At 43.9% G+C, this 26062-nt stretch overlaps 1 protein-coding gene and 1 pseudogene across 4 annotated transcripts in view; one reads left to right on the forward strand and one right to left on the reverse strand.

Annotated features, from left to right (window-relative positions):
• PLA2G4F (phospholipase A2 group IVF) overlaps positions 1 to 25580 on the forward strand; it is a 28872-nt gene extending 3292 nt beyond the window's left edge. For 2 of the 4 annotated variants that reach the window (XM_027870096.1, XM_027870097.1), the window contains exons 5-21: positions 4575 to 4615; positions 5408 to 5450; positions 6084 to 6150; positions 6845 to 6996; positions 8808 to 8912; positions 9742 to 9779; positions 10115 to 10250; positions 14015 to 14151; positions 14491 to 14713; positions 16063 to 16177; positions 16424 to 16561; positions 17003 to 17110; positions 17720 to 17914; positions 18771 to 18937; positions 23439 to 23625; positions 24538 to 24777; positions 24881 to 25580. In XM_027870096.1, coding sequence (XP_027725897.1) covers positions 4575 to 4615; positions 5408 to 5450; positions 6084 to 6150; positions 6845 to 6996; positions 8808 to 8912; positions 9742 to 9779; positions 10115 to 10250; positions 14015 to 14151; positions 14491 to 14713; positions 16063 to 16177; positions 16424 to 16561; positions 17003 to 17110; positions 17720 to 17914; positions 18771 to 18937; positions 23439 to 23625; positions 24538 to 24746 — 2061 coding nt within the window. In that variant the 3' untranslated portion in view covers positions 24747 to 24777; positions 24881 to 25580. The remainder of the gene's footprint in view (positions 1 to 4574; positions 4616 to 5407; positions 5451 to 6083; positions 6151 to 6844; positions 6997 to 8807; positions 8913 to 9741; positions 9780 to 10114; positions 10251 to 14014; positions 14152 to 14490; positions 14714 to 16062; positions 16178 to 16423; positions 16562 to 17002; positions 17111 to 17719; positions 17915 to 18770; positions 18938 to 23438; positions 23626 to 24537; positions 24778 to 24880) is intronic. The other 2 variants (XM_027870098.1, XM_027870099.1) reach the window with 2 other exon arrangements.
• Positions 12974 to 13553, reverse strand: LOC114048975 (annotated as a pseudogene).
• Positions 25581 to 26062: the final 482 nt, after the last annotated feature.

The following is a 26062-nucleotide window of genomic DNA, read 5'->3' on the forward strand; positions in this document are numbered from 1 at the left end:
GGGGAATGGCTGAACAAATTGTGGTATATGGTTTTGACAGAATACTGCTGTGCTATAAGAAATGATGAACTCAGTCATCTTAGAAAGGCATGGAAAGATGCATGAAATGATGAAGAGCGAGCAGAACTAAGAGAACATCGTATACAGCAACAGCAACATTGTTTTAAGAACGACTTTAAGTAACTAAGTCATTTTGACTATTATAAATACACAAATTAAAAATAAAGGTCAAGGACAGCTAGGTGGCACGGTGGATAGAACACTGGCCTGGATTCAGGAAGACCTGAGTTCAAATGTGACCTCAGACACTTGACATTTACTAGCTGTGTGACCCTGGGCCATTTAACCCCATGGCCTAGCAAAAATAAATAAATAAAGATCATATGGAGAGAGACACTATCTGCATCCAAAGAACTGATAAATAGAATAGTATATAGAATAATTTTACATATGTATCTGTTTGTGTCTGATGGTAGCATTTTAGGGGATTGGGGTAGAGGGAAGAAAAAAAGGGGAAAAAATTACATAATAACATAATATATAAAATTTACATAATATTATTTAACATAATTTTTAGAGGAAATAGCAAGTTGTGCATGATAGATTTTGCAGGTTCATGTGCAATCATCTTTTTTATTGTATTGTGTTATGGAAATTTTGTTTTGTTGCCTGAATTGAAAATAAAATAAATTTTAAAAAAGGGAGTAATGTGAAATAAAGTTGGAAAGGTTAAGTAAGGAGCAGATCATTGAGGGCCTTAAATGCCAGGCTGAGGAGATTGTATTTCATTGTAACAGCGCTTCTTAAACTGTGGATCTTAACCTCACAGTTTAAGAAGCGTTGAAGGGTGTCGAGTGGAAAACGTTTAAGAAGCCCTGGTCTAGAACAGAAGTTCTTAACCCTTTTTTGTGTGTGTTTTGGGTCTTTTTGGCAGTCTGGTGAAGCATTTAAACTCCTCATAATAAGATTTTTAAATGTGTAAAATAAAATACATAAGAATATAAAAAAATTTAATTATATTTCATTGTATTAAAATTATTAAATTATTAAAATACTATAATATTTATACTTTGTAATTATCAAAATATCAATTATATTAAAATATAGTTATCAACATATATTTTTTAAAAACTCAAGTTCAGACCTTCTGCTCTAGAAATTTGGGAGCCACTGAAGGTTTTTGAAAAAGAGAAGTGACATAATCTAGCTTCTTTCTTTGGAAGATTATTTTGGCTGCTCTGTGAATGAATGAATGAGAAAACATTAAAGCTTACTCTATGCAAAGCACTGTGTTGGTGCGAGGGACAAAAACAGAAAAGCACAGTTGTTGCTGCTGCTATTTGTGTTTTGTTCTCAAAGAGGACTATGACATCAGGGAGGTGATGCCATGCCATGCAAGTGAATTGGATTTAAGTGAGGGAGGGCTGTGCAAAGTCACCAGCCTCACTTTCTCCTCCAGAACCATCTGGGTCCAGTGGCAAGATGGAGATCAAGGCAACTGGAGATGGCCCAGGATGCAGTGGGGGATGTTGACCTTTTCAACTAAGTCTTTTTTTTTTTTTAAATTTTTTTTAAGGCAATTAGGGTTACATGACTTGCCCAGGGTCACACAGCCAGTAAGTGGCAAGTGTTTGGTCTGAGGCCGGATTTGAACTCAGGTCCTCCTGACTCCAGGGCCAGTGCTCTATCCACTGTCAACTAAGTCTTTAACAGATCTGTCTCAGTTTGACTGAGGCAGGGCCCATTTCTTTCTCAAGGAGCTCACCTTCTTGAAATAACACGTCTAGGAGGCATGGAAGATAGATTAGCGGGGAGATGGATCAGGACGTTGGCTGTTAAAGTAGCACAAATGAGAGATGATGAATTAGCTTGGTGGTTATGTGAGTGGAGACAAGGCTTTGGTTATGAAAGATACTGTGGAGATGCAGTTGACAAGATGTGGTAACTGACTGACTGACTATAGGGGTGAGTCATAAATGCCTCTAAGGATATGAGGCTGGGTGACTAGGAAGATGGTGGTGGCCTCAACAGAAATAAAGAAGTTTGCAGAAGGAGCAAGTCGGTTTATGGGGAAGGATTAAGAGTCCCATTTGGATGTGTTGAGCTTTGAGGACACCAAAGAACTAACTTGAAGACATCTGGCTATGTGGGACTTTAGGAGGGGAAAGAAGATTAGATGAAAGATTGGAGTATTCTTTGCATCAAGCCTAGAAGTTCCTCTTTGCAAAATTGTCCTTCTTGCTCCTAATTCTGCCTTCTGTGGTAGAGCTAGGTTACTTCCTATCCAGGCTTACTTAGTCCAAGTGAGTTATGCTCACCTACAGAAGCCAGAGACAGTTCCTGATTATCACTCTTATTCCAAGATCTTACTACTAGTATTTGGGTACTAGAAAGGCAACAGAAAGGGTTTTCAAGGTAAGACTCTGACTGCCATCTTACGGACTTTTAACCTATAGAGAAAGGACCTCTTAGAGTATGTGAAAGAGGCAGTGTAGTGCAATGGAATGTGCTATTAGATTTGGAGTCTGAGGATACAAGTTCAAATCCTGCCTCAGTTACTTACTACCTGTGTGTGACCTTGGGCAAGTCACAACCTGTCTGAGCTTCAGTTTCCTCATCTGTAAAACAAAGGACAGCCAGACGGATAGAGTCAGTGGATAGAGTGCTTAGCCTGGAGTCGGGAAGACTCATCTTCCTGAGTTCAAATATAGCCTCAGACATTTAGTAGCTGTGTGACCCTGGGCAAGTCACTTAACCCTGTTGGTTTCAGTTTCCTCATCTGCTGAGTTCAGGGAACTCATTTTGAGCTGACGAAGGAGATGGCAAATCACTCCAGTATCTTTGCCAAGAAAACCCCAAATGGGGTCACAAAGAGTCAGCCATGACTGAGACGACTGAACAACAAAAATGAAAGTACAGGATGATAACTAGAAGGGATAGCAGGGACAAATAAAGTTTATTTTTTTTAAGGGTGGGGTAGTGTGCCGGCCGCGCCATGCACTCGCCTCCTATAAGGAGCAGGCTGCCAAGGTCATACTTACCAGTCTTCGGTGCCCACCCAGATAAACACAGAGACGAGCTGATCAGGAGGTGCCAACACTCGAGCTTTATTCAGAGGCCAAGCAAGGCCAAGCAGGAAAGCCAGAGCAAGAGAGCAGGAGCAAGAGAGAGCGAGCTCCGATCCCTACAGTTCCTTAAGTACCTACTTAGCCCCTCCTCCTCAGCCCGCCTACTAGTCATTGATTGTAGGATCAGATACCGGAAGGGGATGTCTGGGTTTAGCACACCAAGGGAGAGGAAGTGACGCAGGAGGCTAGGACCGGATACAGGAAGGAGGCGTCTGGGGTTAGTGCATAGACAAAAGGAAAGTACGTGACCCAGGAAGTCAGGCCCAGATACTGGGAGGAGGTGTCTGGGGTCAGTGCTACACAAAGGAAAAGTACGTGACCCAGGAAGTCAGGTTTGGACACAGGAAGGAGGCGTCTGGGGTTAGCGTTGTACCTAGGGAGGGGGCTAGACAAAGGAACTCATTCTCTGCCATCCCACTCCCACGTGGCACAGCCCCCTGCCTCAGGAGCACGTGCTCCGGCTACTTCCTTGTATCCTGTTCCTTCCCCAGCTTATCACAGCTCCACATAGCACTGCCCACTGCCTCGGGAGCGTGAGCTCCGGTCACTTCCTAATATCTTGTTCCTACCCCATCTTGCCACAACCACCACTTGGCAGTAGGCAACACCAGACAATCCCTCACAGGGTAGATAGAAGTATGTTGTAGATAACAGGGCAAAAGCCAGGAGGGGAGTAACTGAAGATGAGAAATAGAGAGGGAGAAATTGATAGGGCAAACTCTTGGAGGAGAGGATATATTGAGGATGCACGGAGAAGGACTTGGCTTTGGAAAGGGGAAAGGACCACCTTATCCTCAGTGGATGGAGTGAGGATATGAAAGGGATTTGAGATCCGGAGTAGCAAAGAAGAGATTACTTCATATGGTCTCAGGAAATGGACATAACTGGAAGAGGTTTGAGAAGAGGCTTCTGGATTTAGCAATCAAGAAGATCATTGGTGATTTGGAGAGAACAATTTCACTCAAATGGTGGGGGTCAGAAGTCATATTGCAACGGGTTGAGAGGTGAAGAATTACAGACAAAAAAGTTTAGTATAATTTAAAAAAAAAAAGTAGATTTTTGCTGATTATCTTTTGTTTTTGCATCACCTAGAATTCTCCATGTGTCTCCCCCTTTCCAGAAAGCCATTCCTTACAACAAAGAAAACTAAAAAAAAAAAAAAAAAACAAAAGAGAGAAAATCAAGAAAACAACACATTAAAAAAAACCCACATTTTCTGCGCAATGTTCCATACCCATGGACTTTTGCAAAAGAGTGAGGGGAAGTGTCTTCTCATATCTTTTATTTGGCACCAAGATTCGAAACATTCAGTTTTTTAGGTGGTAGTTCTTTCCATTTCTATTAGTATTTGGGTATTCCATGCCTGGAGTTTGGAGAGGGATAGGTTGAAAAGCCAGGGTATTTAAAGGTTGAACTGGTTAACTATGCTCATTCACCTCCCTACAGGACAAAGAGGAACTGCAGGTAGAATTTCTCCTGGAAAACGGGTAAGTTCTGGAGGATCCTGTCTGTGCCCTCAGACTTAGCCCATACTGTCATAGATGACGTGAGTCTTTGGGTCATTCTGTGAAAATCTAGGAATTCTGGCCCCTGAGGCAAATTCAGTACAGAAGGGAGGTGAGAGGAATTGTGCTCCAGGGGACCGATTCCCAGTTTACTACTCATCTCGGGAATGTATGAGAGTTGCCCTATGTCATGTGATCATGGTGCATAGAAGAATGACCCCTACTTCAGAGCAGCTGGGAACCTGATATGCCCCCTTCTCTCTATGTAGTCAGAGAACCATTTCTCAGTCTTCTGTTTGTCCCCTGGCTTCCTGGGAGCTATCCACATCTCTAACTGAATGGAGAAACAAAAAAAATCCAAAGAAGTGTAGACCTTTTCCCAGTGTTCTGGGGGATGCACCTGGAATCTCCCTTGCCAACCATGAATGTAGAACCATTATAAAGGGAGGGAACCAGCTCGTTTGTGCGTCAGCACCCTGGGGAAAAGCTCAGTAGTACTGTCCTAGTTAATGCTTTGTGTGCTGATTTGAATAGGATTTTGCTCCCACTCTAGGGTCCACAGACCTAATTTTCAGAAACACCGTGGACTCCTGGGGCCTTAAATCAGGACTAACCAAGACATTGCTGTTCCGCCCATCCTTGGCATACTGCTGTTTGAACTCAACTCTTACCCCCACTTTGGGAATGGGGAACCCAGCAGCCTGGGCTTGTTCAGCTGTTTTGGTTATGATGTTTTCGTAGCACCCAGTTCCATAAGTTCCTTGTTCTCTGCAGAAATGTGCCTGCCTCTGAAGTCATCACTAATGGGGTCCTGGTGGTGAGTAGGGAAGAGGAGCTTGAGGAGATCCTGTTGCTGGGTGATGGGCATCTATTTAGTGCCTCATCATACATTTATACATTATATATTAATCACCAAGGATTAAGCTGTCTGAGTGATAAAATTAGATAGAATGATGGCACCATCCTCAGAGAGTTTGGGGAGGCTGTAGGTAGCATCATGGGGGCAACTCAGCTTCCAGACTCCTGGGCTTCTGTGATGCCTAAAGGAATTACGAAGACCCAGATTTCTCCCTACCAGTCCCTCCTCTCTGTCCCTCCTTTAAAAAGGCTTCCAGTGTTAGCCTCTTTCCTACCCCAAGACGTTGGCTTATTTGGCTGTTTCTCAGGGCTGGTTTCCTAGGGTTTCCCGGGGCTCTGAAATTCTAGCAACATTCACCACATCCCTAGGTGAGGTTTTAAATAAGTTCTTCATTAGAAACTTGGGAGAAGCTGAATGGGAATCCTGAGGGACTGGGTCAGGAGACCCTTTCAGGTGAGGAGCAGAATGTAATGAGTCCTGAGCATCAAGTCCTGAGTAGGAGTGAAGGGACTACTAAAAGATGCTTTGAGAGGGGCCTCTTCAGCTCACCTGCCCTGTCCATGATCCTTCTAGTCCTCTCCTTATCCATAGGCCCATCCCTGTCTGAGAATCCAAGGCACTGTAGAAGAAAAGACTATTGCCCTGTGGCAGGAAGATGGTGAGTTTCTCTGGCGGCCTTTGGTTTCTTACTTTCTCCTTGGATAAGGTTAAGGCTTTCAGTGGGCTGTTTTCAAGGAACTGAGATAGGAGGGGAATTTCTGGGAGGATTTGCCAATCTCAGCCTTTTTTGTATGATAGCAATGAATAGGATCCAAGTTGGTGGCCCTGAGAGAGAGGCTGGGGGGAAGAGAGTGGGAACCTTTCTCTCTCCCTTCCAATGGCCGTGAGAGAGTCATGACCTAGTGGATAGGGCCCTTGACTTGGAGTCAGAAAGACCTGGGTATGAATCTTGCCTGAGACATATACTAGCTGTGTGACCCTGGGCAAGTCACCTAATGTCTCTCAACCTCACTTTCTTTATTGGTAAATGAAAGGGTTGGCCTCAGCCACCAAGGTCCCTGCCAGCTCTAAGTCTGTGATCCTATACTATCTCTACCTCTGAGCTCTACCCGCCCCATTTAACTTCTTCTGTCATGTATCACCTTCTCCTTCCAATCATTCTGATTTCCTGTGGATTCCTGGGTTATCTACTAGTATTCTTGCCTTGGCCACGTGGCAGGAATCCAAGATGGAGCAGGGGGGAGTGCCATCAGCCCAGGGCTATGAGGCCAGGGAACAGGAGTTAGCTGTAGGGCACTTGGTGTTTTTGGGATTACCCCCTTAACCTTTTCTCCTTGGCCCTTTGATCTCAGGAGACAGGGTGATACAAGTGTCAGTGCCTGGGGCCTATGAGAAGATGCAGTCCTTTCCCAAATATCCACCTGAAGAGGAGGACTTTTCAAACACCTTCATCTTTCATGTGAACCCTATCCTGCAATCCCAGCTGAACATAGTTTTGCAGCAGGTGAAGGAGGCCCGTGACTTTTGTTGGTCCTGTGTACCTATATTTCCCTATGTTGATTAATATCTTTATCATATTTAACATTTTAGGATGGCAAACTCTCCATCATTTTTTGGGGGGAGGGAAGAAATCAACAAATATTTGAGTATATTTGCTATGTGCTAGTCTCTGGAGATGGTGGGGAGGGCAGTGTACGGTAAGTGTTAAATGAGAACAGAGTTATTGATGGTAGTAAAAGTAGCATAAGCCAGAAGGGTATGGTGTTTAAAAAGTTCAAGAAACATAATTTCTGGATAATTAGTCATTTTATTAATAATGCTAGGCATTTTTAATAAAAGGTCAGTGGCACTCTTGAATGCCAAAGATAATTATGATGACAGGCTCATGGCTTGGAAGAGGAATGTTCCTGAGCGTGACAATCAACTCTGATTGGTTAACAGTTAATGAGAGGTGGACTTTACAAAGAGAAGTAAGCTTACTCCAATGAGGGTTGAGAGTAACATCATGTCAGTCATGGACAGAGAGCCTATCCTATATCCAGACCACCTGCCCAATCTTGGGCAATCTAGACAAAAGGACCTATCTCTACCCAAGTTTTATTGAGTGGAATTCACCTTAAATTAGAGATTCCTTGTAAGGTTGGGTGATGTCTGACCAAGACTGAGGGGAGAGTTAATTCAATGTCCTTCAAGAGACTGAACTTTTGAAATGAGGACTATAGAAAAAACCAAATCATTGGTTATTAGTAATCATTTCTCTCATGGAGTTGGGAGACCGGACTGCCAAAGGGGTCCATGACATGAAAATGGGTAAGAACTCTAGATCCAAGACCAATTGTTGATCTGCATGGGTAGAATCCATTAGTCAGTGAACAAGCATTTATTAAGTACCCACTGTGGGCTCGGCCCCATGTTAAGTACTAGAGATACAAAGAAAGGGAAAAAACTTTCCTTGCTGTCTGGGAACTGTCTAATGGAGGAGACATCTTAGAAACAACTATACACAAACAAGATATATACCGGATGGATTTGAGACCATTAGCAGGTGCTAGAATTAAGGGGGGATTGGGAAAAACTGCTTATAGAAGACAGGATTTTATCTGGGACTAGACGGAAGCCAGGAGGTCGAGATGGGGGCGGGGGGGAAGAATTCCAGGCATGATGGACAGCCATTGAAAATACACAGTCAGGAGATAGTTTCTTGTTTGAGGAACAGAAAGAAAGCCATTGTTACTGGATCACAAAGTACCTGGAATTGGGTAAGGTATAAGAAAACAGGAAAAGTAGGAGGGGACCAGGGGGATGACATGTCAGACTTATGCTTTGGGCAGATCACTTTGGCAGCTGAGTGGAGGTTAGAGAGAAGGAGGGAGAGATTTGTGGTGAGACCCACTAGATGGCTATTGCAGTAGTCTAGGTGTGAGGTAATGGAGGGCAGTGTCAGAGGAGAATGAGTCACATAGAGAGGTGGTAAGAAGGTAAAACTGGCAGGCCTTGGCAATGGATTGTATCTGGGGGGTAGCAGTGAGAGAAAGTAAGGAGAGCCAAGGCTGATACCTGGGTGATGAGGGGATGGTGGTGTCCTTGATACTAAAAAGGAAGTTTGAAAAAAGGGAGGATTTGGGGGAAAATATAATGAGTTCACCAGCAGGTGCCCACACCAATGAAATCATAGGTCTGGACAAACAAACAAAAACTGCATTATTCAAGAGCTTCTGATCTGGGGCAGCCTTTTCTGGGGGACCCTGGTGGTCTCTGCCTTCAGCTTCTCTTCTGTCCTAATGCGTCTTGCATGGTTGTTTCCTTTTCCCCCAGAGTCCTGAAATGGAGACCCAAACGAGGATACTGGGTAGAGAGGAGATACCCCTTTCCTCATTGCCCCTGGACCAGGAGGTGCAGCATGTGGTGGTTCTGGGAGAGGTAAAATTCTATCATCTGAGGTCCCAGGTGCCCAACATTTTGCAAATCTCATCATCTCTGCATGTCCTCTGAATTGCCCCGGCTGGGGTGGGGAGGGTGGGGTGTGGGGTGCCACGGTGCGGGCAGGGCAGTCTATGTGGACTTCAGGCCCAGGTGAATGAGAAGCAGTTCTTAGGATCTGTCATCTTGCTTGGGCAGTGCTAACTATAAAGGCAGGTGGAAGGAAGGTGTGTCAATATATGACAGCGCAAATACCCTCTGGGTAGAACCAGTACTGATTCTGAACCCAGAGGACCTGGATTCAAATCTCGCTTCCTAACATATGCTGTGTGAGCCTAGGCAAGTCACTTAACTTCTCTGGGACTCAGTTCCTAATTTGTAAAATTAAGGGGCTAGACTAAATGACCTCTCTAAGGTCCCTTCCAACTAATAACTAGCATTCATATAGCACTTTAAGACTTGCAAAGCACTTTACAAATATTATCAGATTTTATCCTCACAACAATCCTGGGAAGTGGTATTATCCCCATTTGACAGATGAAGAAACTGAGGCCAAGAGGTTAAGAAAGACAGCAAATATCTGAGGCAGAATTTGAACTTAAGTCCTCCTGACTCCAGGTCCAGTGCTCTGTCTGTGATTCCACCTGGCTGCCTCTAACCCTAAATCTGTCATCCCCAGAGTTACTCTAGAAATGAGTTCTGGCATTGGGGGCTGGGATTGCATAGAGAGGAGTGAAGCTTGTAGCAGTTGGTGAAGCACAGTTTCTCTAGCAGATGAGTATGTAAACGTGAGCCAGTTGTTCAAGATCAGGGCTGTTTTCTGTTTCAGGGGTTTGAGCTGACTCTGAGCCTCAAGGCAGAAATAAGGTGAGGTGACTCCAGGGGGAGATGGGCAACAGCTGTGCAAGGTTGAGTCCCCAGGCCCTGGGCCATCCCTATGAACGCTCCACCTTGTTCCCTTTCCTCTTCCCTCCACGTCTCGACTGAGTTTAGGCTGTCTGACACGGACCCATGATGTTTGGTTGGTTGGGAAATCTCTTCTCTTTCTGAGGACCTCTTGGGATCTGTCTATGGAAAACAGCAGATCTGGGCCTAGACTGGAGCTGCTTCTATAGAGAGGGGGTCCTCTGGGCAAGGAGGGGCCTCACTTTGCCCTCCCAGCTCTGTGTGCATTCCCAACTATCTTCTCTTATGGAGGGCAGCTCCAGGGACCTTGATCTTCGCCTTGGTTTCGACCTGTGCGAAGGGGAGCAGATGTTTCTGGACAAGAGGAAACCAGTGGTGTCAAAGGCTCTGCAGAAGGTGCTGGAATTGGACAAAGCCCCCCGAAATGATCAGGTATGGAATACAGCCCTTGGACCCACAGGGTCAGTGGGACCTTATTGCCTTGGGGTGACTGTCTTATCCTTGATTCCCTGGTGCTTCCCACAACGCCTTAGTGCAACGTGCAAACAACTATGTACAGATTATGTGCAGAATAAATGGAAATAATCAACAGGGAGAAGGCACTAACCTCGAGGAGGACTGGAAAGACTTCCTGTAGAAGGCGGGATTTTAGCTGAGACTTGAAGGAAGTCAGGGAAACAGGAGGCCAAGATGAAGAGAGAGAGAGAGAGAGAGAGAGCATCTGGGGCACAGGGGACATCCAGTGAAAATGCCTGGAGTCAGAAAGTATATCGTGACCTTTAAATCTCTTAATAGTAGAAGGCTTAAACAAGATGGATGCTGCTACAGTAATGTGGTTTCATTTGATACAAGATAACCTAGTATCTGTCTCCCTCCTCCCTCAGATGTAATCTTTGGCATATGTTTGAATAGTGAGGAATGGTTTTAATCTTGTTGCCCAAGTTAGAGTGAAGATGTGGGTCACATGATATTCATGCTCTGTTTAAAAAAAATTCTGAATCTCAGGCAATTGTTGTCTTGTAACAGTTTTAATTCTTTTTAATTTTTTTGGTTACATTTTAAGTTCCTAACTGTGATGATTAAAAAGGTTCGAGAAACATAGTTTCTGGGTAGTTTAATCATTATATTAATAAGGCCAGCACATTATTAATAAAAGGATGGTCATTTGGCCATCTCTCTTAGAACAAAGACATCATTGTGGCAGGCTCACAATTCATACACTCTTCAAAGAGTAGGTGTTCCTGAGGGGTGACAATCAACTCTGATTGGATAACCCAATGGGAGGTGAGCTATATTAAAATGAGGGTCTTAGGGTACATGATTTGGATCACCCAAATCTTGGTCAAAAAGACATCAGTTTCCATAATCACCTGTCTTGACGAAAGGGAGAATCAACATTTTCTCAGACCTGTCTGAGCAAACACAATGAACAGGAATGCACCCATTAGCCCAAACTTAGAATTTCTTTTACTGTCTCATTAAATCTTGGCCTGGGTAAATCTCTAAGAGAGATTTCCCACACTGGTTGGTTTCTGGATGAAGAAGTAGAAAACGGGAAAAACCTTGGTCCTCATACAATAATTAGTTATTAAATACAAGAGAGAAACATTCATTTCTAACAACTGTCGCCCTCCCTCCCTCCCTGTACACCCTGTTCTATAGAAGGCCACCATTTCTCACACACACACATATGTGTATATGTTTATATGTATGTAAGTATGTAAAACCATGCTATGCATACTTCTATTTATCAGTTCTTTCTCTGGAGAGGCATAGCATCTTCCTTCATAGGGCCTTTGCAGTTGATTTGAATATTTACAATACTCAGAGTAACTTATTCATTTACAGTTGTTCTTTGAACAGTATTGCTGTTACTGTATCCAACATTTCTTGGCTCTGCTCATTTCACTCTTCATTATTTCCTACAAATCTTTCCATGTTTTTTCTAAAATCAACCAGCTCATCATTTCTTCAGCACAGCAGTATTCCATCCCAATCATATTTACTATTTAATATTTAGTAAATTACCAATTTACCAAAAACATATTTACCAATACTATTTAAACTATTCTTCAATTGATGGGCATTCCCTCAATTCCCAGTAATTTGCCACCACAAAGAGAGCTGCTATATATGTATATTTTAGAACATCTTTTAATCCTTTAATAAAAGGTTTTGTTCTGTAAAACTTGGACTTAGTCAAAAGGCTGCACCTGAGGACCTAGAGGGCCACATGTGGCCTCGAGGCCGTAGGTTCCCCACCTCTGATCCTAGGTTCTGTTTCTTTTTCCCTGACCACCTTGGGAAACAGACCTAATAGTGGTATACATTTCAGTTTTTAAAGGCATTTATTCTCCAAAGCTGTATGAACTTAAGTTTTCTCAGATGAACATATTCATGAATGGGAGGGTGGGGGATGGGAAGGTGATAAACAAATAATAAAATGTTTAAAAAGATGAGGCCAGATAAAGGAGCAGTCAGACAGTGAAATTTAAAAAGGGGCAGTAATTTAAAGTTTATTCCAACTATACTACAGGTGAGGCAACTAGATGGTGCAGTGGATGGAGCACTCATCTTCCTGAGTTCAAATCTAACCTCAGACACTTAGTAGCTGTATGACCCTAGGCAAGTTACTTAACTCATACTTTCCAACTCCATCTCCTTGTACCTACCCAAACCAGAGATAAAGCTAAGATACCCAGAATCTGTCCTGCTTTATTAAGATCTTGACTATCACATTCACAAATGATAACACTGTTAGTGTCCCCAACAAGCCAGTACTAGACCTGCTCCTAAAATCTGCCTCCGGGTGACTGCATTCAGGTGACCCAAGCGTATCACTGGCTACAAATGTGGAGCTTAGTTAGTTTTGTAGAATCTATATGGATAGAGGGCTGGGCCCGAAGTCAGGAAAACTCATCTTCAAAGACTTCATTCTTCAAATCTGGCCTCAGACACTTACTAGCTGTGTGACTCTGGGCAAGTCACTTCACCCTATTTGCCTCAGTTTCCTCATCTGTCAAATGAACTGGAGAAAGAAATGGCAACATTCCAGTATCTTTTCATGAAAACCCCAATTGGGTCACAAAGAGTTGGATACAACTGAACAACAACAACAACAAAATAATGCAAGTTGTTCCGGCTTTAAGGTTGCATCATCTGGCATCCTTCTGAGTTTATTCCCTAGATAATCTGTTGAACTTGTCTCTCTGCTTTATAGATCCATGCACTGTCTGGCACAAAAGGGGCCATCTAGGTTTGACTCACATAGCAGTGAACAAACAGACTAATGAACTTTAGAAATAGTTGTAGCAGGACATGGCTGTGATCCTAGCATATCAAGACAGATACTGTCATTACTGTTAATATTTGGAGGATAAATTCTTGTTGTAAATGCAGTCCTAGGTGGTTTGAAGGGGGTTGTCTGTAAGAAAATAAACTTGAGCCCTCCCTCCAAAATATACAACACTCTGATGTGGGTTGATATTGGGTCCCATAATTGTGACTTGTTAATGAAACACATTATCCCTAACTGGACTTGCAGAACACTGTCCTGGAGGACTGTGGGTCAAATAACAAGTTTCTTTTAATCAGTTTTAGTGCCTTGGAGGGGTTTTTTTGTTTATTGCCTTTAGCCTGATTGAACTTTCTCAGTGAGTAGAAGGGGGAAGGGAGAATCTTGTGGATTTTTGTGTTTCCTCAACTACTTTGGATTTGGTCTCATCCCCACTCCATCTCCACGGGCTACTCCATCTCTCATCTCTGTGTCTTTGCTTTGGTGGTCCCCAATGCTTGGAATGATCTCTCCCTCCTTATCTCTGCTTCTTGGAATAGCTGGTTTCCTTCAGAATTCAATTCAAGCACCATCTTATGACAGGAAGCCTTTCCTCTGCACTCCCTCCATCCCCCTTCACCACCCATTAGTGCTCTCCCTCTCCACATTGCCTTAATTTATTTTGTATCTGTTGTGCAATTTGGTCTCCTCCATTAGGATGTAAACTCCTCTAGGGCAGGTGCTTTCCTTTTGTCTTTGTGTCTCCAGCACTTAACCTAGTGCCTTAGCACATAGTAGGCAATTAATCAATGAAGTTAAGATCCTACTATGTGCCAGGCACCATGCTGAACACTAGGCATACAAAAAGAGGCACAAGCCAGTTCCTTAATACATATTTGATTGCTTTTTGTCTGATCTTCAGGTACCAGTGGTGGCTGTGCTGGGCTCTGGGGGTGGGACCAGAGCCATGACATCCCTGTATGGCAGTCTGACTGGGCTACAGGACCTGGGTTTCCTGGATACTGTGACCTACCTGAGTGGGATCTCGGGTTCTACCTGGTGAGTGACAGACAAGAAGACTAGAGGACTCTGGTTTCTTCAACTTAGGAGCCACCCTGTCCTCTCAAGGACTCAGGAATGAATGTCCCCTGTGGGGTCAGGTACCACTGAGGAGATAGCTTGTATCATAACACTCCCACTGGAGGGAAATTGGCCTCGGTGCCCAAGAATGCCCATATACATAAGTTCAGGCTCCTGCCTTATGAACGGATCTAGACACAAATGAGTGGAATGGCAGTGACCCTGGTGTCTTGGGCTAGACTACCCCCCCTTTTTTTTCCTCTCTCCTTCCTCTGTCAACATCTCAGACCTGTAGTGATGAGGCTCCCTGTTCTCCAGGTGCATTTCCACCATCTACAAAGACCCTGCTTGGTCCCAGACATCACTACAGGGCCCAACGAGGCGAGCAGGAAACTTCGTGTGTTGCAGCAAAATAGGAGCCTTCTTGTCTGATCAGTTGTCCTATTACAGCCAGCAGCTGATGGCCCGAGAGAAGAGTGGCCTCAGCGTGTCTCTCATTGACCTTTGGGGTCTCCTTATTGAGTATTTCCTGCATCAGGGGGTATGAGAAGAGCTAGGGGAGGAGGGAGGGGGAGGAGGCAGATTCCCCTCTGGGCAGTGACTTCCTGCTCCGCATTGCTTCGTGACTCTCTCTAAAAAAAATTACCTAAAAAAATTTACTTAATTTTAAATTAACAAGCATTTATTTTTTCTCTCTCTCCCATTTTCTCTCTCTTCACAACCCCCTCAAAAAAACAAAGTAAAATCCTTGTAACAAATATGCATATTTAAATGAAAGAAATTAAGGCATTGGCCATGTCCTAAACATACATGTCTCATTTTGTACCTGGAGTCAATCACTTGTTTGTTAGGAGGTGGGTTTCATGTTTGGTGATTGCATTGATTGGAGTGCAAATGTCTTTCAAAATTACAGTTATCCCTTCCATATCATGAGATGAGGGACGCAGGGCCCCCACAATCTGAAAAATCCACATAAAATTTTTTGGCCCTCCCTTCATACCAGAGAAGTCTGAGTTTTTTTTCTTTTATGGGATTTTTACAGTACTTTATTGCAAAATTTGGGTTGGTGTTATATAATACCATATGTATATTTTACACATTTCTGAGTTTCTAAATTTTTTCTGTGTTGTTTGTTGGCCTTCTTGTGTCATTTACAGTTTTCACAAAACTCCCCCAAAATTCCCATTTCTTATGCTAGCTCATGATATACCAAAACCATGATGGGAAAAGTCATGATGTGGAAGGGATAACTGTATTTGTCTTTACAATGTTGTTAACTGTATGAATTGTTTTCCTTATTCTGCTCACTTTACTCCGGTTCATACAAGTCTTCCTAGGTTTGTCTGAATGTTTCCTTTTCATCATTTCTTATAGTGCAGTAGTATTTCATCACATTTTTTATACCATAATTTGTTCAGTCATTCCTCAACTATTGAATACCCCTTCAGATTCTAGTTCTTTGCCTCTATAGAGAAAACTTATAAATATAGGTCCTTTTTCTTTGATCTTTTTGTAGCATAGGCCTGGTAGGGGTGGTATTTATGGGAGAACCTGGGAATTTGGCTTATGCTCCCGTAATCCAAGATACAAAGGTGCCTGGTAACAGGCCTTTGTGACCCTGGTGTCTAGAAGAAAATATGTAGCTTCTGAAAAACTGGCCTCAAAAATCCAAACCAATAAAATGAGGGTGAACATCACAACAGAAGTTATAAGAAGCCAGTAACCTGGCTTGGAGCATACTGGGAGCATGTGGACCTCAAGGCCACAAAGATGGCAAACAGATGGTTGGGGATGGAGGAAGTGAGACAGAAACAACCAAGTCCAAAAGCAGGAGTATCCTTCCAGTCTCTCTGTCCCAAAGGCTGAGCCCCCTTCTTTTGTCCCATCCAGCAAAACCCAGTCAAGTTGTCTGACCAGCGGGCAGCAGTTGTTCAGGGTCAGAATCCCTACCCCATCTATGCAGGCATCAACGTCCACAGGAATGTGTCCAGCCAGGATTTCGCAGGTTTCCTGGGTTGAGGAGGGTGGTGGAAGTTGGGGCAGGAGTGATCCTCATAGAGAATGGAGGGAATTATCACTGGGAAGGGTATAATAGGAAGGTTGTAGATGTTGGAGGATGGCCATAAAATGGGGCTACGGGAAGATTGAGGAGAGATTCAATCCCCCTTTCAAATACAATGGATGGAGGATGGGAGGCAGGGCCTTTTCACCGGGAGGTTCTCTGGGTAACACTCCCTCCCATCCTTTTCAGAGTGGTGTGAGTTCACTCCCTATGAGATTGGCCTTCCCAAATATGGGGCCTTTGTCCCCACAGAGTTATTTGGCTCCGAATTCTTCATGGGGCGGCTGCTTAGATTTCGGCCAGAGCCCTGGATCTGCTACCTACAGGGTGAGTTCAGCGACAGAGGTGTAGGTATGATTGGAGAGGGGTCAGGGCATAGTGTCAAGTGCTGTACCTCCCATCTCATAGTGTCAAACCCCAAAAAGAAATGGGGCCACAAAACTGTATATAAAGACCTTGCTAGCCACCTATTGATTTCTTTTTAAAATGTAATACTATCTATATTTTATTTATTATTTTGTTAAATATTTCCCATTTACGTTTTAATCTGGTTTGGGCTGGCAGCATTCAGGAGTGTTGTGGGGCCATCCATTTTGATATTTCAGTCACAGGGCTCTCCTCCTGTGGGGGGGGGGTGGGTGCTAGATAGGGAAGTCTAGAGAGAGGAGCAGGAAAGAGATGAATTGTGGTTTGGGTTCTGGAGCCAAGGACGAAGTGCCCTGACCACAAGCATCTTCTTCTTCCTTACCTACACCTCTCATTCTGCAGGTGTGTGGGGTAGCGCCTTTGCTATCAACCTGGATGAGATCTTCCAGAAGACAATCGGCTCTGGGATCAACTTATTGGACTCTCACAGGAGTAGCATTATTGAAAAAGGTGGGCGTGGGAGGGCGCCGGAAAAAGGGGAGGGGAGGGAGGTGATTGACCAGAGACCTGACTGACCTTGGTCCCTATTCCTGGGGGCTTTGGTAGAAAGTAAGGGGAGAGAGTCAATAGAGAATCCGGATATTGGACTGAATTCAGGGAGCTTTTAAAACCAGGAGAACTCTGGAGGGGAAAAAGAAGTAGGGGAGGAGAGAGGTAGAATACAGAGGAACTCAAGGCCTGAGCCAGAGGTAATCTGGTGCAATCTTAAACCAGAACCTTGACCACTATATTCCTGCCTCCATCTACCCCATCTCTATCTTCCTTCTATCATCCCCTACTGTGATTGGTGCAATAGATTGCATTACTGGGCCAGGAATCAGGAAGATCTGACACTTACTAGCTGTGTGACCCTGGGCAAGTCACTTAACTTCAGTTTGCCTCGGTTTCCTCATCTGTAAAATGGAGAAGATAGCACCCACAGTAAGATTGTTTTGAGGATCAAATGAGATAATATTTATAGAAGTGCTTACACAGTGCCTGTCACGTAATAAGTACTATGTAAATGTTAACTATTACTGTTATTATTGTTATACCTACCCCATCCTCATCCTTCTTCAGATGACTGTGAGACCCTACAGCTGCTTAATCCAGCCCAGTTAAAGACGCAGTTCTATGTCCCACAAGGCATTTTCACCCAGACCATTATGGATCTCCTCACCACCCGCTTCACTTCTGGGGAAAACTTCAATTTTATCCGAGGACTTTGCCTGCACGAACACTACAGTGAGAGCAAGGAATTTTTAGCTCGGAAAGGTGACTCCCCAAAAGACACTGATACTCAGTCAGCCTTCCTGTTTGTGAATTTGTCTCCTGGGTGAAGGGAGTATCTCCTTAGATGTCTGATCTGTGTGTGTGTGTGTGTGTCTTTCTCTCCATACTTTTCTTTCATAGCCAGGGGGGATTCTGGGAGAGGGCAGAAGGGAAGAGGGTAAGAAGGGAGGTACTGTGAGTTCAAACCTGTGCTCCAAGCCTCACGTACATCTCTTGCATGTTAGTCTAGACGCAGGGGTGGGGAACCTGCAGCCTTGAGGCCACGTGGGGCCCTCTAGGTCCTCAAGTGCAGCCCTTTTAGTGGAGTCACATGTGGCCTTGAGGCCACAGGTTCCCCACACCTGTAATCTGAATGTGGGAAGAAAAAAGGATAGGTAGGCATGTCAAACATCAGCTAATAATAGTAACAATAACAGCATTTATAAAGTGCTTTAAGCTTTGCAGAGCTCTTTTACATGTTATCTCATTTGATCCTCACTATAATCCTATAAGAAAGGTGCTTTTGTTATCCCCTTTTACAAATGAAGAAACTGAAGCTGAGATATATTAAATGATGTGCCCAGGGTCACATTCTGCTAGGAAGTGTCTGAGACACAATTTAAGCTCAGATCTTCCCAACTCCATATCCGGACCCTCTGTCTACCATACTGCCTAGCTAACCAGGTTCTCAAAAATGTTTAGTGCAAGGCCTGGCACGTAGTAGACATTTATTAAATTCTTCCTTCCTTCCTTCCTTCCTTCCTTCCTTTTTTTTCCTTCCTCTTTTCCTTCTTTCCTTCTTTCCTTCCTTCCTTCTTTCCTTTCTTCCTCCATCCCTCCCTCCCTTCCTTCCTTCCAGCCAACCACCCAGATACTCTTCCCAATAAGCTAACACCCATGAGGGAGTACCTTTACCTGGTAGATGGAGGCTTTGCCATCAACTCTCCATTCCCCCTGGTGCTGCTGCCTCAGAGAGATGTGGATGTCATCTTGTCCTTTGACTACTCCTTGGAAGCTCCATTCCAGGTAGGACTTGAGGCACATGTGCGTGCGTGTGTGCGTCCGTGTGTGTGTGTGTGTGTGTGTGTGTGTGTGTGTGTGTGTGTGATGCTCCAGCAGATAGACATGGCTCATTTTGAGAGTCACCTCCCCCTTCCTTGGAAATTTTGGGGTTCTGTGCAGACGCTTATGAATTGGTACATCTCCTGGGGGTGCTGTGGTGAATGAATTGGTGGCGAGGGGCTCTGGCATGGAAGTGGGTGTGATTCTTGAATAGATTTAGCTTGGATGTGGCCAGCACGTCGAAAGTTTTTGATAAATGTTGTTGATTGATTGAACAGACCCAGGCTTTGGTGGGGGAGGAGTTGCTGAGCTAGTTTCAAAGATGGCAGTTGTGTGTTGGGGGGAGGAGAAAAAATTGCTTGGCTGAGGGGAAGTCCTTTGGGGAAGGTGGATGGTGGTTAGATGGAGAAGGAAGCTGGAGATGGGGTGAGAGGAGGGAAGAAAGTGGTCAAAGGTGATTTATTCAGGGTTAGCGTAATATCCTTTACTTGTTCAGACCCTACATCAGCTCTGTCCAGAGCCACTTTTCCTTCACAGTGATAACAATGTTGGTGATGAGCCCCTCTCACCCTGTCTATCCTGTCTCACAAACTTAAACACAGGCAGCTAGGCCGTGTAGTGAGTGATAGAGTGATAGACATCAGGAAGCCCTGAGTTCAAATCCCACTTCAGATACTTTCTTGGCTGTGTAACCCTGGGCAAGTCACTTAACCTCTCTCTGCCTCAGCTTCCTCATCTCTAAAACGGGGGTAATAATAAAAATAATAATAATAATAGCACCTACCTCCCAGGGTGGTTGTGAGGATCAAATAAGATAATACAGGGTCTAAGCGTCAATAGCTTACAACTACACTAGGACTTTTGGGACACCCTGAATATGTAAAATTGCTTCGGAAATCTTAAAGTGCTATATAAATGTCAGTTATTATTAAGACCCTTCCCTCAATCCTCTCCTTTATAGAAAGGGGCTAAGACAGGATGATGCATTCCACACCTGAACAAGAATTCCCTTCACAAGATACCCAGCAAGTAGTCATTTGTTTAAAGATCTCAAGGGACAGGGACCTTCTGCCTTCCAGGGGCCCATTCTCTTCCACTTTGGGATAGCCGTAACCATTAGGAAGATTTTCTTTGCATCAAACTGAAGTTTATCTCTACAGTTTCAACCCGTTCCTCCTCCTCCTTCTGCTTTCTGTGGCCAACCAGGAAAATTCTAATCCATCTTCCACATGACAGCCCTCCAAATACTGGAAGATAGCCATCTTGTCCTCATCTCCCTTCTCTCTCCCTCCCCCACCCCAGTCTTCTCAACACCCCAAGTCCTCTCCACCAATCTTTACCAATGCCTTTTGCCCTACCTTGGGTACAGAGCCCCCAGTGTAGAGGCCACTGGTCTGTATTGTTGCAAGTCCAACACAATGACAAAAGGAATTTGGATCAAACAGGAAACAAACAGAAAACCCACATAACATTAATGTCATGAACAACAGAAGTTACATGAAGGAAGGTGGAAGACTCCACCTCAGTGCAGAATTGGAAAGTGGTGGGGCCAGACACGGTTCATAATTGTTGGCTTGAAGACTTCACAGTGGTGCACAAAGTGTTTGTAAAGCACTTGATTGGTTTTCTCTCAGATCTAAGCCCAAGCCTATCTTTCTTCTGTTGTTCAATCGTATTTGGCTCTTTGTGATCTCCATTTGAGGTTTTCCTAGCAAAGATCCTGACGTGGTTTGCCATTTCCTTCTCCAGCTCATTTTATAGATGAGAAACTGAGACAAAAGAGGGGTTAAGTGAGTTGCCCAGGGTCACACAGCTAGTAAATGTCTGAGGCTGCATTTGAATTCAGGTCCTCCTGACTCTGGTCCCAGCACTCTATCCACTGAGTCACCTAGCTGCCCATAGCAGCTACTTTTCCTAGCAGAACACATTACATATTGATTACCAAAGGGTAAGAACAGCAGGGATTCTTCCAAATACAGGTCATTGGTGTCCTTTTTATAAAGCATTCACAACATGTATCATGAAAAATATCATGATGCAAGATTGTATCATGTTGTATATGATACAGTGATGTAACCATGCTTCACATAATTTCTGTTGTTCATTACGTTAATGGTGTGAGTTTTATTTCTTGTTTGATCCAAATTACTTTTGTCATTGTGTTGGACTTCTTGTACAGGTAACAATGTACATGTTGTCCAGACAAAGGAAAGCAACATATTGTTTGTGAAGAAAAAGAGTGTGCCTCAAAGTCTCAAGAATATAAAATGCAAGGTATTATTGAGTCAGTAATTATTAAACAAGGGCAGCTTAGTTGTACAGTGGGTAGAGTGCTGGGCCTCCTGAGTTCAAATCCAGTGTCAGACACTTACTAGCTCTGTGACCCTAGGCAAGCCACTTCACCCTCTTTGCCTCAGTTTCCTCATCTGTAAAATGAGCTGGAGAAGGAAATGGCAAACCATTGAAGTATCTTTGCCAAGAAAACCCCAAATGGAGTCACAAGGAATTGAATAGAACTGAACAACAATAACAACAATTATTAAAGCAAGCTGCCCAAAAGGACCATACCATATAGACTGCCTTTGTTGATTTTTTAAGGCCTGTAAACCAGTTCTGTATCCATGGCTTATTATCCATCCACTATAAATATGTGAAATAGACCCAAGTACAGTGAGAGTTAGAGCTGAAATACTGAACAACTATTCTCTATTTAAAACCCTGCCACACTAAGAATTGGAAATCAAAGAATTGGAAGTCAATTGGGGAATGACTGAACAAATTGAGGTATTTTGATAGTAGTATTGTTCTGTAAGAAATGACAAACAGAATGATTTCAGAAAAACTTGGAAATGCTTACATGAACTGATGCATAGTGAAGTGAATAGAACCAGAATGCTATACATAATAACAGCAATATTGTGTGATGAAAAACTGTGAATGACTTAGCTATTCTCAAAAATACAATGATCCAAGACAGTCCCAAAGGACTAATGATGAAGCATACTATCCTCCTCCAGAAAAAGAGCTGATATTGTTTCATTACAGACTGAAACATACTATTTTTCACTTTCTTTCATTTTTTTCTTTTACTTGAATCTTCTTGTACAAAATGACTAATATGGAACTCTTTTATGTAATTTCACATCTATAATCTATATCTGATTGCTTACCATCTCTGGAAGGGGAGGGAGGAAGGAAGGGATAGAATTTGGGACTCGGAACTAAATAAAAATGTTAAAAAATTAAAAAAATAAAGCTAAAGGAATTTGGGAAACAATAAAAACACTGCCACCTACACGATAATGTTAAGACTACTTCATATTTAATGTGTCATTTTTCAGGGAGACAGATTAAAGTCATTATAGATCTGCCAAATTAAAGGGTTGAACCTCTACCCTAGCCACTTGATGTATATGGAGGTATTGAGCTGTATAGTCCACCAAATAACTAATTCATCACTTCCTACATCTCATGGAATCTTTTTCCAATGAGATCAAAATGTCATTTGGACTTGGCAGATGTCCAATTCTTTACATATACTGTTGAAAGATTGAGACTGAAGTCTTTGTGCTTGAATTCAGAGGTTACAGTGAACCCCTGGAAAAAGACAATATCTACACATAGGTTTGTCTCCCTCAGGCAAGATGCATTGGTCATATGGAGGAGATGGAATACCGTAAGGGACTGATTGACATTCTTAGGTCAAAGTCGAAAGGAAGGACATATTTAAAATAATTAATACCTACACCGTATTAGCCTTAATGCATGCTTTTGGAATTGTAAATAAAAGGGAACACATTTGGGAAGCATCTTAATGAAAACCCATACAATATTAATAAAACAGAGGGTCCATTACCCCAAGACAATCATTAAAAGATTTAACAGCAAAAATGAAGGAGGGGATTGATAGACATTCTTGGAACATTGGCAAACAGGTCAAAACCTCGCCGAAATGCTTTTGGAATAAGGAGAGAACCATGCTAAAACCTGGTAACAAGTTCGTCACATTAGATTTGTTGATATGGCCTTACTTTTGGAGGGAGCCTGTAAACAACCAATGTCCATGAATGACATTGGCATGAACTCAGCCAACAATAGGTTGACAAAGAAGCATTTCCTCATAACTACAACCCTATGAGGAGTAGGAGCTATTATTACACCTCTATTACAGATGAAGAAACTGAAGAAAAGAGGTTAAGTGACTTGTCCAGGATCACACAGCTAGGCCATGTCTGGGATGAGACTTGAACCTAGGCCTTCCTGACTCCCCAAGTCCAGCCTCTATCCCCTATGCTATACCACCTCTCTCCCAGCTGTTGGTAGGTAAAGAGACAGCCTTCCTCCTGCTCCCACCAGCCTCTCTCACAGGGCTGCAGCTTAGGTCTCATTTGTGGGGTGAGAGGGTTTGATGATGAGTGTTGGGGCTGGGCACAGGAAGAGCCAGAGGCTGTGTTCTCTGTCCAAGGTCCTGAAGCTAACCGAGAAGTTCTGCCAAGATCGAGCCATTCCCTTTCCTCGGGTAGAGCTGAAACGTGAGGACCTGTCAGAGCCCCAGGAGTGTTATGTGTTTGACGATGCAGAGGACCCCCGTGTGCCCATTGTTTTACACTTCCCCCTTGTGAATCGCACCTTCCAAAAATACAAGGCACCAGGTAAGATGGGTGAGGACCTGGACCTCGTGCAGCTGGGCATGGTTTAAATGACCTGCTGCTACTGCTATTCTCAAGTGGGGTCAGAAAGCAGGTGATGGTGATAATGATAACAATTGTCGTAGGAGGGAGAGGAGCAGCTAGGTGGTGTGTGGATAGAGTCCTGGACTTGGAGTCAGGAAGACCTGAGTTCAAATCTGGCTTCAGATACTAGCTGTGTGACCCTGGGCAATTCATTTAACCTTCTTTGCCTCAGTTTCCTTGTCTGTCAAATGAGCTGGAAAAGAAAATGGCAAACCACTCCAGTGTCTTTGCCAAGAAAACCCCGAATGGGGTCACAAAGAGTCAGAAACTACTAAACAAACAAGTAGTGGTAGTAGTGGTGGTGGTGGTGGTGGTGGTGGCAGTGATTAGTATTTATATTGTGCATTAAGATTTGTAAATGCTTTACATACATTTCTTTTCATCCTCACAACAACCCTGGGAGGTAGGTGCTATTTCCCCTACCATTTTTCAGAAGAAACACCTGAGGCTTGGTAAGACTTGCTTGGTAAGTGTGTGAGGTGGGATTCAAACTTAGGTCTTGCTGACTCCAAGCCTGGCACTTGACTTACATGGTTCCCCCAGGAGAAGCACTGAGGTAGTCCGTACCAGAAACCTCTGATGAGTCCAGCATGGTTGCTGCTCCCCTCTCACCACTGGTCTCAAGGACTTCATTGAGTTCACGTTGGGTAGAGGTGCCCACCAGCTCCTCCAGATGTAGAAATCAGAATAGAAAAGCTTGGGTTGGGGACCCCTTCCCAGATTCTCCAAGTGGGAGAGGTGTGGTCTGTACATTAGGCAGCTGAATTTTATAGAAAGTAGAGACCCCTGACTTTGCCCTGTCCCTTCCCTGCATGCTTCCTTTGACTGTAGGCGTGGAGCGAGAGACACCAGAGGAGAAGGACTTTGCCAACTTTGACATAAAGGACCAGAACTCTCCCTATGGAATGATGAACTTCACCTACGAACCAAATGACTTTGAACGACTAGTGGCACTGAACAGATACAACATCCTCAACAATGCCGAGGTTGTGCGATCTGCTCTACGCAAGGCCCTGCAGCGGAGGCAGGCTGGGAGATGAGGGTCCTTTGGGGCTCTGGGCAGCTACTGGGGTGAGTCACTGGCCCTGAGGGTCCTAAGCAGGCATGCTGAGGATGGGAAGGGGGAGAGAGGAGGAGACAGAGCAGGGAGATAATCTCTTTCCTCCTCCTCCAGGACCAGCCACAGCAGCTCCGCAGCCCAAGATGCTTTCAGCTGCTTTAGCCTGGGAGCCTGGTTGGAGTAGAATCCTCTTCTTGAATACCTCTCCCTCCATGAGGCCTGGACTCCTATTTTATCTCTCCAGGGACTGGTGGAGACTTTCAAACTGCTTTGGAAATAGAAGATGGTTGTGTACATATGACGTGAAAAGAAGGTTGTGTGTATGTGCGTGTACATGCTTGCATCATGTGCATGTCCAGAGTTGTCAGGCTGAGGGAGAAGGGTTCGGAAAGTTCTTTTTTTTTTTTTTTTTTCCTGCTAAGTGGGCCCCCATGCAAATTTTACACAAAAGATCCCCGGACAGTCAAAGCCTACACTGTGAAGAAGTAAGAACCCTAAAGTCTCCTTGTGGACCTAGCCCAGCAAAACTTGAGATAGGTTGTAGTGGAAGGCACATAGGTTGTGGAGTCAGAAGGCCTGGGTTCAAATCCTACGTGTGATGCTTACTACCTGAATGACCTTAGATAATTCACTTGGCTTGCCTGTACCTTGATTTCCTCATTGCAATAATGAGGGAGGTTACCTTTGAAGACTCTTCCAGCTTTAGATCTGTGATGTTAGGTAAGAACAAGAGCTCAGGGAGCAACTAGGTGGTGCAGTGGAGAGCACTGACCCTGGAGTCAGGAGGACCTGAGTTCAAATCCGGCCTCAGACACATAACACTTACTAGCTCTGAGACTCAGGGCAAGTTACTTAACCCCAATTGCCTCACAAAAAGAAAAAGAAAAAGAAAAAAAGAAAAAACAAGAACCAGAGCTCAGGCCCTTGGGAGATTGACTAAGATCAAAGACCAAAGACACTTGGACACCAGCTCTTCTATACTGAATAACCCAGGGTGCCAGTTCTGAGTGACCTATAATGATGGGCATTGAAATGCTGGGGAGTGGAGGGCGGGAGGGTCAGAGTCTCTGAATCTACCATCCCATTTAGTTCCATTCCCTTTGCTTCTCTAAGCTCCTCTACTCTAAGATTCCTGGGAGCCCCTTGCAGAATCCAAGCCAGCAGGGTTCTAGAACTTGCCTTAATTGGCTCTTTGAACTTGGGCAGCGTTCCTGAGTCAGTTGTACAGTCATCTCCTTATGCAAATATGGGATTCTTTGTAATAGTAGGAGAGAGAGAAAGAGAGAGAGAGAGAGA

This window comes from Vombatus ursinus, unplaced genomic scaffold (assembly GCF_900497805.2).
Source record: "Vombatus ursinus unplaced genomic scaffold, bare-nosed wombat genome assembly UNPS02014794.1, whole genome shotgun sequence".
NCBI lineage: Eukaryota > Metazoa > Chordata > Mammalia > Diprotodontia > Vombatidae > Vombatus > Vombatus ursinus.